Below are 12177 nucleotides of genomic sequence, written 5' to 3' on the forward strand. Positions count from 1 at the left end.
TCCCTTGAAGCTTTTAAAATGTACGGTCTCATACTACTTTATTTACCGAGTGCAATTTAGCATTTAAAAGCACTGCTTTAAACAATAATTCATTATTTGAAAATAGTGGGTGTTAAGAGAACGGGACATATTCTAATTGATTACATTATTCAATCATTTTTGGTGTTAATAATCACAAATTTCTAACCGCTAAGCTCTTAAAGGGACATTAAACCCAAATGAAAAAAATTGGGTTTAGTATCCCTTTAAATACATAGCTAAACTTCTGCAAGCATTTCCTCCCTTTGCAGTAAATAGCCTGTGAATGGAGGATTTGTGCAACAATTGCACCTTATTGGCTCACAGGTCTTGTTCTGATTGGCAGCTTGCAAATAGTAAGCTAGTGTTAGTAATGCAAAAATAACATGCTGGGATAAATGTCCTTAGTCTTCAATACATTTTTGTATGGTTCGTTTAAGTTAACTTTCAGACTATTTTTTTTATTTTTAGCTGAGCACGATACCTTCTGTATTGAACATGATCAGTTTGAATTTTTATGCAGAAGAGCTTTGATATCCTTTTTAGGAGGGACATTGGGGTCAATATTGCATTTGCATCTGAGATGGAATTTTTTTTTGCAGTATACTTGCATTAGCAAAGCTTGTTCTACTAAATTACTACTGTGTTTTAGGGCCAGTGTACATATGCTAGACATATGCACCGAAGAAATGTTAGTTTTGGACAAAATTTTCATTCCAAATATTCAGGGGAATTCATTTTCCCAAATATTAAATGGCTGCACTATTCGATATTCATTTAACGAAAATTCAGTATTAGTTTTGTTTTGAACTAAACATTTACATTAGTTTTTGTTAAAATAATTAGAAATGTTACAAAGCTACAGGTAAAAAGTTCACCTGTAGCTTACAATACTTGTGCTATGGAGAGCGCTAATATAAGCATTAACACTGCATCCGTACGAAAACAAGTTCACATCTCTAATATGCTGTGCATGCCCAGTGTGCCGGCAATCAAACATTACACATGCTCAGACAGTAATGGTTTATAGAGCACTAAGTCATTAGACACAATACACACCATGGCTGGCTCTCTGAACAAATACAGTGCTTAAAGGGACATTAAACACTTTGAGATGGTAATATAAAATGATAAACTGTATATAATAAAAAAACTCTGCAATATACTTTCATTATATATTTTGTCCTCTTTGCCTGTAATTCCATTCTGAAATTGTAAGCTTTTCAGTTCCTGTTAGAAATGGAAGTGCAGAACACGGTTAAATCCAGCACAACCATTGGCTGCACACTCTAGTGACCTATTTATAACTGACCCAAATTGGCCACAGCAGAGAAGGTAACACAAGTTACAACATGGCAGCTCCCAGTGTTTTATAGACACTAACAGGCCCATTTATCAAGCTCCGTATGGAGCTTGAAGGGCCGTGTTTCTGGCGAGTCTTCAGACTCGCCAGAAACACAAGTTATGAAGCAGCGGTCTAAAGACCGCTGCTTCATAACCCTGTCTGCCTGCTCTGAGCAGGCGGACAGGAACACCTCCCTGCTGGCGGCCGATTGGCCGCGAGTCAGCAGGGGGCGGCGTTGCACCAGCAGCTCTTGTGAGCTGCTGGTGCAATGTTAAATGCGGAGAGCGTATTGCTCTCCGCATTTAGCGAGGTCTTGCGGACCTGATCCGCAGTGTCGGATCAGGTCCGCAAGCCTTTTGATAAATGGGCCCCCAAAACTTTACACTTATTTTGTCACTTTTTAAACTAATGAAACTTTAAAAAATACATCTACATGTTAGTCATGGACTAATCCAGTGACGTGCAGTGACGTCAGAGGCTGGTGAGGCAGTGGCTAGGATACGCCTTCATTCTTTAGATATCCTTTGTTGAAGAAATAGCAATGCACATGGGTGAGCCAATCACATGAGGTATCTATGTGCAGCCACCAATCAGCAGCTACTGAGCATATTTAGATATGATTTTCAACAAAGGACATCAAAACACTGAAGAAAATTAGATATTAGATGTAAATTGGAAAGTTATTTAAATTTGCATATGGGTTTCATATGGGTTTCATGTCCCTTTAAATGGTGTCTTGGAAAACTGGTCAACTTAGTAAACATCTGATTTTAGTCTAAAAGGATTGTAACAGAAACTCTTGCCAGATAACACAATGCTTGCTCTGATTATGAGATCTAGAAATCCATGCCCATTAAAATATGTTTAAAACATACTTTTTACTTTAATGCTGCAAATTATGCTTACAGATTCTTTCATTACATAAGGGATGAGAGTCAGAGGGGGAGGAAGAGAGACAGAGAGAGAGAAAGAGACCATGGGGGAGAACAACACATAAGGAGAGAGATGGATAGATAGAGAGAGACACACACACACACAAGGGGGGCACTGCATTTTAAAGTAATAAAACAGCAGAGCTACAGAGAGTTCAGAAAATGAGTCTATAATTTAGTGTGAAGTACAGAGGCAAGCTGCTAAGTTAGTGGGTGTAAAGTTTGAGTAAACAAAATACAAAAACGACCCTGCTGTAAAAGAGTAAAAAAACACTAAACCACATTCATTAAATTATAATTTTCACTAACAGAATCCCTTTCAGTAAAATCTTACTTTAATAAGATGTGGCTGAAACACTGCAGTGCTCTCTGTGCCTCTTTTCCTGCTCTGTAAGGATTCAGGAAGTGACAGTGGCACATTCCATTGCACTTAGAGGGGAAGAACAGAACTCTCTTTTTCACTTTAGCAAAGCTAGCAGGTTCACAGGACAGCAACAAAATATATGAAAGTTGTTTTTTTCCGTTTTTGTTTTGTTTTATATGATTTAACATCCAGCCCCAACCCTATGTTCCACTTACTAATGCCTCTTGCTGGATTGGTTCAGCCCAAATAGGACTGCCTCAAATAAGCAGTTAATGGGCCATGCAATGATCTTAACCACTTGCATCCAGTAGATGGCGCAGCATGTTGTGTAATGGTGGGCAGACCTGCTTGTGCCTCTCCATTGCACAACATGTAGCTGTGAGAAAAAAAAATGCTGGGGGGAAAAAATTACTATTTTTTTTTAAAGCCAATAAAAAAAATATATATTTTTGCCCATATGAGAGGTGAAGCACTGCCTCTAGTGACTGCACATCACTGGACTAATCTTTTCTTTGAATGCATCATTCTATCTAGCGTGTATTTAGTGTTTAATGACCCTTTAATTACTAGAAGCATTTGTACTAATCACAAGTATATTACAAAAGTGATTATATTCAAAACTGAAATGTGAATATCATGGGGCATATTTATCAAGCTCCGTATGTCTCGCCGGAATCAGAAGTTATGAGGCAGCGGTCTAAAGGCCGCTGCTCCATAACTTGTCCGCCTGCTCTGAGGCTGGGGACAGAAATCAACCCGATTGAATATGGGGGGGTACTTTGTACCATGTCCGCTCGCATATTGATAAATATGCCCCCATGTCTCTTTAATTTTACTGATGGAAAGTCATATGGTGTCAAACCATTCTATAATATTTTACAAAGAATAGGGATATTATGTTGTTGAAGAAAAAAACTAGATCCCCAAAATATAGGTCTGTCCTTACTTTGACCTGTTGCACACACGGTATGTGTAGAACGTATTACTGTTTGCTACGCTAATTTTCTGCTTACCTCTTAAGTCCCTTGGGCTGTGGTTTGTTTTGGTGTTCCCTGGATGTGAGTTTTTGCTAGAATCAAGTGTCCCTTTGAATAGGACCAGCTTTCTATTTGGTGTTTGGATGCCTTTCAAGTTCTGAGTGTAGTGTCACGTTTGCCAACAAAACCATGCAGAATCTAATCTAACTGCAGTAGATCGTTTGGAAAAATTTCAATTATAAACAAACTTATAGAATTGTGTGTGTGTATTTGTGTGTAGAGTGAATTGGGGAGGTTTTAATATGGTTTGCATGGAGTCACTGAAGAGTAGAGTGTGTGCCATTAATCCTTTATGTAATTAATGATACCCTTTCAAGTTTTCTGTATATTGCTGATTAAACATTATAGGTTTAAAGGCTAAAGAACTGACAAAATAGGTCACATCACAGGCAGAAGCCATGTGACTGCCATGTAACTACAGTGAGTGACATGATTTGTCCTTTAGTGAGCTGGATCATTCTAGCTGCAGATTAGCTACCAGGTAATACCAGTAAATGTGAGGTGACAGCTTAATGGAATTCATGATGAGGGGGAGCAGCTTAGCTGTGGGTGCACCAGAGAGAAGGGTTCCGAATTACGATTAAGAGGGTGAAGGTGAAGAGACAAAGGTGGCTATTTGTGAGGCAAAGGGAACTGTGAATTTTCATAGATGCAAGAGGAGAAATGCAGCATAATGCTTAGTTAAAGGGATATTTCAGCCAAAATTGAAAACCACATGGGTGCATTTCGGTATTGAACAGAAGCAATTTTGTAATATACATGCATTAGCAGAAATGGTTCTAATAATTGCTATAGCTCAGTGTTTTTCAACCAGTGTGCCGTGGCACACTAGTGTGCCATGAGAGATCCTCAGGTGTGCCACGGCAGACTGACAACAGTGTGACATATTTTTAAACTTTGCTTGTTTTTTACTCCCAGTGCAGGGGTAGTTTGTAGGAGGCATGGCATAACAGCACAATACATACAGTATGTGTGTGTTTGTGTGTATGTGTATATATATATGCTGTATTAGGCTACAATGTGTGATTTTTTTTAAATTTTGGGATGGTGGTGTGCCACAGGATTTTTTAATGTAAAAAAGTGTGCCACGGCAAAAAAAAGGTTAAAAATCACTGCTATAGCTGTTTCAAAAGTGTATTTAAGTATGCACCGTGCACCAGCATTTTAAGCACAGCACTTGCCTAAGGTGCTTGTACCATCTAGTAATGACTCAATTTGTTAATTGCTGACATGATACAAGCCCCAGTGATGATCTGAGCAGCTACATTATTTAAAATGTAGGCGCACTGAGAATATCTAGCTATGCTTTACATGCAGAGAAAAATGTTAACACTAAGGGCTAGATTTATCAACGCTGAGGCGTACAGTGGCGCCCCTGTACGCCTCAGCTCGCCTGTGGCAGGGCGAAATTACCCGCAGGTAATTAACATTGCACACGAGCGCAATTTTGCGCTCGCGTTCAATCCCGCGCACAGCCAATCACGCGCGGGCAGGAGCTGTCAATCTTCTCGGTCGAACTCGACCGAGGAGATTGAATTTCGCCACAATACAGGTGGCGTAGATGTTAGGGAAGCAGCGGTCTTTTGACCGCTGCTTGATAAATCCTGGCAAGCAAGTTCTTAAGAGAACTTGCTGCCGTAGGGGCTTAATAAATCTAGTCCTAAAACAGTGATAACTTTTACTCAAAGCATTTTTTCTAATACATGTATATTCTAAATATCTTTCTATTCAAAGATGTAATTAATGTGCATTTAAGTAATAATAAAACTATCTTATTGCACTTATGTTGCACAGATAAAACAATGTTTTATGGCAAAAACGGTGTGTTCTTTTTTTTTTGGGGGGGGGGGTGGCGGGTCATCTTATAATAAAGGTCTTTTGGGGTTTTTAAAAAAATATCCACATTTGGGGGATCATCTTATATTCAGGGTCGTCTTATAATCGAGCAAATTCGGTAATTTTATAGCACCCCAGCTGGAAAAAATGGATAATTGGATAATTGGGAACAAATTAAAGGGGATAAAAAGTACACTGCCCTTTAAAGTACTGAATAAAAATCTGGTTACATTGTGTGTTTAGCCTTTTAGGGTCTCTGTGTGTACCAGAGTGTGAGCAGGCAACCTTCTACAATACAGCCTTGATGAGATGTGAGAAGTGCCATGCAACATGCCACTCATGTACAGGTAAGAAGTTGTTCTGTACATTAATTGTATATAACTAAAATTAAATTACAGTTTAATCATATGCTTTAGAGAACTAAAAGCAAATTAAGCCTGTAAATCAAGATCAATAATATGTTCTCATGTGTTTTGAGCATTTTCTTATTGCACTATTACATGCAAACAAACGTAATCCCCGCTGAGAGCATAATGTATTAGAGCCTTAAATAATACAAGATACACACATATATATATATATATATATATATATATATATATATATACATACATACATACTAAGGAAAAAATGCACTGGCTCAAAAGTAGAAATGAGGCCTCCGATGAAGCGCATGCGCGAAATGCGTCAGGCATTCCTGACTGTGACCTGATTCATTTGTTACTGATTTTGGACTGCAAATAAACCTTTTATTATCCAGCATTTCTACTTTCGAGCCAGCGCATTTTTTCCTTATTAGCTTGTCTATTAGCGGTTGGGCATACCGCTCTGCATTGCTGCTCTTTTGCTGCCGTCCCAACTTGGATCCCGGGCATATACTCCGCCCCTCTGTGACCGGTTACTTACATGAGCCTATCAACGTCAGGGGTGACGCACTAGGAAATACATTCTATGAAGCCGGATATCTTTGAATGCCAAGAAGGACACGCATACTGCACCCCCCCCCGGGAAGGGTCTCATCGCCTATCCGAGAGGAAGTACAGCAGCGTGCCCAGGCACCCCACCAGACCAGTGGAGGGTAAGTACCAACGGCATCCTTTGACTGTTTCTACATACTTATATCCCTAACACCCCTGACACTTAGGCTGAAGCGGACTGCCTTATACAGGAACTTTTTTGGTATCCAGTGTTGTGGACATTACAAGCATACTAACTGTTTGTCCTTTATATACAAATAGTTGGGACTGTATACCCTGCTCTGAAGGATTCTTATATATACCCTTAAGAAGAAACCGAGGGGGATTTTTCCTGAACGCACTGTTCCTTGTTATATTTTGTTATATATATATATATATATATATATGTGTGTATTAAATTTCTACCATACTGCAATAGATATGAAGCGGATATAGTTTCCAAAGGGTAGGTGTTTTTAGCTTTTAAAATTAGAAGTTCATAAAATGTTAGATGGAGAGTAGAATCTAACTATAAATGCGGTTGTTGTTGTTTTTAATTTAGAAGTAAATGAAAGTTCCTGGATGCTACTTTGCTGGTGCTTGAACTGACTGCGGTAGAATGTATGAACAGTGACGGTTTTCTTGTGACTATGGGCGTGGTTATGTTAATTAGCCATGCACTCTGTTTACAAACGGTGTGATTAATCACCAGTGATGTGGGATACTTGCTGTATGTATATGTATACAGTGGATACAAAAGTCTACACACCCCTGTTAAAATGTCAGGTTTCTGTGATGTAAAAAAATGAGACAAAGATAAATCATTTCAGAACTTTTTCCACCTTTAATGTGACCTATAAACTGTACAACTCAATTGAAAAACAAACTGAAATCTTTTAGGTAAAGGTAAATAAAAAAACTAAAATAATATGGTTGCATAAGTGTGAACACCCTTAAAGGGACAGTAAAGTCCAAAAATTTTTTTATGATTTAAATAGGGCATGTAATTTTAAAAAACTTTCCAATTTACTTTTATTACCAATTTTGCTTTGTTCTCTTTGTATTCTTAGTTGAAAGCTAAATCTAGGAGGTTCATGTGCTAATTTCTTAGACCTTGAAGACTGCCTCTAATCGGAAAGCATTTTGACAGATTTTCACCACTAGAGGGTGTTAGTTCATGTGTTTCATATAGATAACATTGAGCTCAGGCCTGTGAAGCTCCTAGGAGTCAGCACTGATTGGCTAAAAATGCATGTCTGTCAAAAGAACTGAAATAAGGGGGCAGTTTGCAGAGGCATAGATACAAGGTAATCACAGAGCTAAAAAGTATATTATTATAACTGTTGGTTATGCAAAATTGGGGAATGGGTAATAAAGGGATTATCTACCTTTTTTAAACAGAAAAAATTCTGGTGTTTACTGTCCCTTTAAACTAATACTTTATTGAAGCACCTTTTGATTTTATTACAGCACTCAGTCTTTTTGGGTATGAGTTTTTCAGCATGGCACATCATGACTTGGCAAGATTTGCCCACCCTTTTTTGCAAAAACACTCTAAATCTGTCAGAATGTGAAGGCATCTCCTGTGCACAGCCCTCTTCAGATCACCCCACAGATTTTGAATTGGATTCAGGTCTGGGCTCTGACTGGGCCATCCCAAAACTTTAATCTTCTTCTGGTGAAGCCATTCCTTTGTTGATTTGGATGTATGCTTTGGGTCGTTGTCATGCTGAAAGATGAAGTTCCTCTTCATATTAAGCTTTCTAGCAGAAGCCTGAAGGTTTTGTGCCAATATTGTCTGGTATTTGGAACTGTTCATAATTCCCTCTACCTTGTTTAAGGCCCCAGTTCCAGCTGAAGAAAAACAGCCCCAAAGCATGATGCTGACACCACCATGCTTTACTGTGGGTATGGTGTTCTTTTGGTGATATGCAGTGTTTTTGCGCCAAACATATCTTTTGGAATTATGGCCAAAAAGTTCAACTTTGGTTTCATCAGACCAGAACACCTTTTGCAACATGCTTTTGGGAAACTTCAGATGTGTTTTTGCAAAATTTAGCTGGGCTTGGATGTTTTTTTTGTAAGAAAAGGCTTCCGTCTTGCCACTCTACCCCATAGCCCAGACATATGAAGAATACGGGCGATTGTTGTCACATGTACCACACAGCCAGTACTTGCCAGATATTCCTGCAGCTCCTTTAATGTTGCTCTAGGCCTCCTTGCAGCCTCCCAGAACAGTTTTCTTCTCGTCTTTTCATCAATTTTGGAGGGACATCCAGTTCTTGGTAATGTCACTGTTGCACCATATTTTCTTCACTTAATGATGACTGTCTTCACTGTGTTCCATGGTATATCTCATGCCTTGGAGATTCTTTCTCTTGTTAAGTGTGTTCAGTCCACGGGTCATCCATTACTTATGGGATATATTCTCCTTCCCAACAGGAAGTTGCAAGAGGATCACCCAAGCAGAGCTGCTATATAGCTCCTCCCCTCACATGTCATATCCAGTCATTCTCTTGCAACCCTCAACAAAGAAGGAGGTCGCGAGAGGAGCTGGAGTTTTTACTTAACTATTCTTCAATCAAAAGTTTGTTATTTTAAATGGCACCGGAGTGTGCTGTTTTTCTATCTCAGGCAGTATTTGGAAGAAGAAACTGCCTGCGTTTTTTTCTATGATCTTAGCAGGCGTAACTAAGATCCACTGGCTGTTCTCGACATTCTGAGGAGTGGGGTAACTTCAGAAACTGGGAATAGCATGCGGGGTCCTCCGCAAATGAGGTATGTGCAGTACATTATTTTCTGGGAATGGAATTGACTAAGAAAATACTGCTGTTACCGTATGATGTAAGTACAGCCTTAAATGCAGTAGTAGTGACTGGTATCAGGCTGATAAATGTATGCGCAGTCGAGTTATTTTCTAGGGACTAGAATTTGACTGAGAAAATACTGTTAAAACTGAAATAATACTTAAGCCTTATCTGCAGTGGTAGCGACTGGTAGCAGGCTTAGTGATAACTTTGCATGACATTGGAAAATGTTGTTTTTTAATAAAATGTTTACTGGCATGTTATTCGTTTTTGTGAGGTACTTTGGTGATAAATCTCTTTGGGCATGATTTTTTTTCCACATGGCTAACATATATTTTCTGCATGGAAACCGTTATATCAGGGCTCCCACTGTTGTGATAGGAGTGGAAGGGACCTTGTTTTAGCTCCTTGTTGCGCAGTTAGAATTCTAGCACAGTCTTCCTGCTTCTTCCTCCTTGATCCAGGACGTCTCTAGAGAGCTCAGGGGTCTGCAAAATTCATTTTTGAGGGAGGTAATCAGTCACAGCAGATCTGTGACAGTGTGCTTGACTGTGATTAAAAGCGTTAAATCTTAATTGATATCCGTTTTATCCGTTTTGGGTATTGAGGGGTTAATCATCCTTTTGCTAATGGGTGCAATCCTCTGCTAATAATACACTTCTTGTTAAGAATTGTTTAATTATATCTGTATTTTTGAAGCGCTGCAGCGTTTTTTATATTGCTTGTAAACTTATTGAAAGTGATTTCCAAGCTTGCTAGTTTCATTGCTAAGTCTGTTTAAACATGTCTGATTCAGAGGAAACCGTTTGTTCATCATGTTCAAAAGCCCAATGTGGAGCCCAATAGAACAATGTGTACCAATTGTATTGATATTGCTTTGAATAAAAGTCAATCTGTACCGATAGAGAAACTATCACCAGACAACGAGGGGGAAGTTATGCCGCCTAACTCTCCTCACGTGTCAGTACCTGCGTCTCCCGCTCGGGAGATGCGTAGGATTGAGACGCCAAGTACATCTAGGCCCTTACAAATCACTTTACATGATATGGCTAATGTTATGAAAGAAGTATTATATAATATGCCCGAATTAAGGGGCAAGCGCGATAGCTCTGGGTTAAGGACAGAGCGCGCTGATGACACGAGAGCCATGTCTGATACTGCGTCACAATTTGCAGAACATGAGGACGGTGAGCTTCATTCTGTCGGTGACGGTTCTGATCCGGGGAGACCGGATTCAGAAATTTCAAATTTTAAATTTAAGCTTGAGAACCTTCGTGTGTTACTAGGGGAGGTATTAGCGGCTCTGAATGATTGCGACACGGTGGCAATTCCAGAGAAATTGTGTAGGTTGGATAGATACTATGAGGTACCGGTGTGTACTGACGTCTTTCCTATACCAAAAAGACTTACAGAAATTATTAGTAAGGAGTGGGATAGACCCGGTGTGCCTTTTTCCCCTCCCCCGATATTTAGAAAAATGTTTCCTATAGACGCCACCACACGAGACTTATGGCAGACTGTCCCTAAGGTGGAGGGAGCAGTTTCTACTTTAGCCAAGCATACCACTATCCCGGTGGAGGATAGCTGTGCTTTCTCAGATCCAATGGATAAAAAATTAGAGGGTTATCTTAAGAAAATGTTTGTTCAACAGGGTTTTATATTGCAGCCTCTTGCATGCATTGCGCCTGTCACGGCTGCAGCGGCATTCTGGTTTGAGTCTCTGGAAGAGGCGATTCGCACAGAGCCATTGGATGAGGCTTTGAGCAAAGTTAGAACCCTTAAGCAAGCTAATGCGTTTGTTTCAGATGCCGTAGTACATCTAACCAAACTTACGGCTAAAAATTCCGGATTAGCCATACAGGCGCGCAGAGCGCTCTGGCTTAAATCCTGGTCAGCGGATGTAACTTCCAAGTCTAAGCTACTTAACATTCCTTTCAAAGGGCAGACCTTATTCGGGCCCGGCTTGAAGGAAATTATTGCTGACATTACGGGCGGTAAGGGCCACGCCCTTCCTCAGGACAGGGCCAAACCAAAGGCCAAACAGTCTAATTTTCGTGCCTTTCGTAACTTCAAGGCAGGAGCAGCATCAACTTCCTCCGCTCCAAAACAGGAAGGAACTACTGCTCGTTGCAGACAGGGTTGGAAAGGCAACCAGTCATGGAACAAGGGCAAGCAGGCCAGAAAGCCTACTCCCGCCCCTAAGACAGCATGAAGACAGGGCCCCCTATCTGGAGACGGATTTAGTGGGGGGCAGATTTTCTCTCTTCGCCCAGGCTTGGGCAAGAGATGTGCAGGATCCCTGGAAGTTGAAGATTATATCTCAGGGATACCTTCTGGATTTCAAAACCTCTCCTCCACAAGGGAGGTTCCATCTTTCGAGGTTATCAACAAACCTAGTAAAGAGAGAGGCATTTCTACAATGTGTACAAGACCTCTTAATCATGGGAGTGATCCACTCAGTTCCGCGATCGGAACAGGGACAAGGATTTTACTCAAATCTATTTGTGGTTCCCAAAAAAGAGGGAACCTTCAGACCAATATTGGACTTAAAGATCTTAAACAAATTCCTAAGGGTACCATAGTTCAAGATGGAAACCATTCGAACCATCCTACCCATGATCCAAGAGGGTCAATATATGACCACAGTGGACTTAAAGGATGCTTACCTTCACATACCGATTCACAAAGATCATTATCGGTACCTAAGGTTTGCCTTTCTAGACAGGCATTACCAGTTTGTGGCTCTTCCCTTCGGGTTAGCCACGGCCCCGAGAATTTTTACGAAGGTTTTGGGCTCACTTCTGGCGGTACTAAGACCACGAGGCATAGTGGTGGCTCCGTACCTAGACGTCATTCTGATACAAGCGTCAAGTTTTCAGAAT

General features: G+C 40.2%; 1 protein-coding gene across 1 annotated transcript in view; it reads left to right on the forward strand.

The window, feature by feature from the left end:
* The window catches only part of PCSK6 (proprotein convertase subtilisin/kexin type 6), a 742641-nt gene that overhangs the window by 693652 nt on the left and 36812 nt on the right, over positions 1 to 12177 (forward strand). Inside the window, exon 18 of the mRNA XM_053717589.1 lies at positions 5776 to 5879. Within this exon, the coding sequence (XP_053573564.1) occupies positions 5776 to 5879 (104 nt within the window). The remainder of the gene's footprint in view (positions 1 to 5775; positions 5880 to 12177) is intronic.

The sequence above is a fragment of the Bombina bombina genome, chromosome 6 (genome assembly GCF_027579735.1).
Source record: "Bombina bombina isolate aBomBom1 chromosome 6, aBomBom1.pri, whole genome shotgun sequence".
Lineage (NCBI taxonomy): Eukaryota > Metazoa > Chordata > Amphibia > Anura > Bombinatoridae > Bombina > Bombina bombina.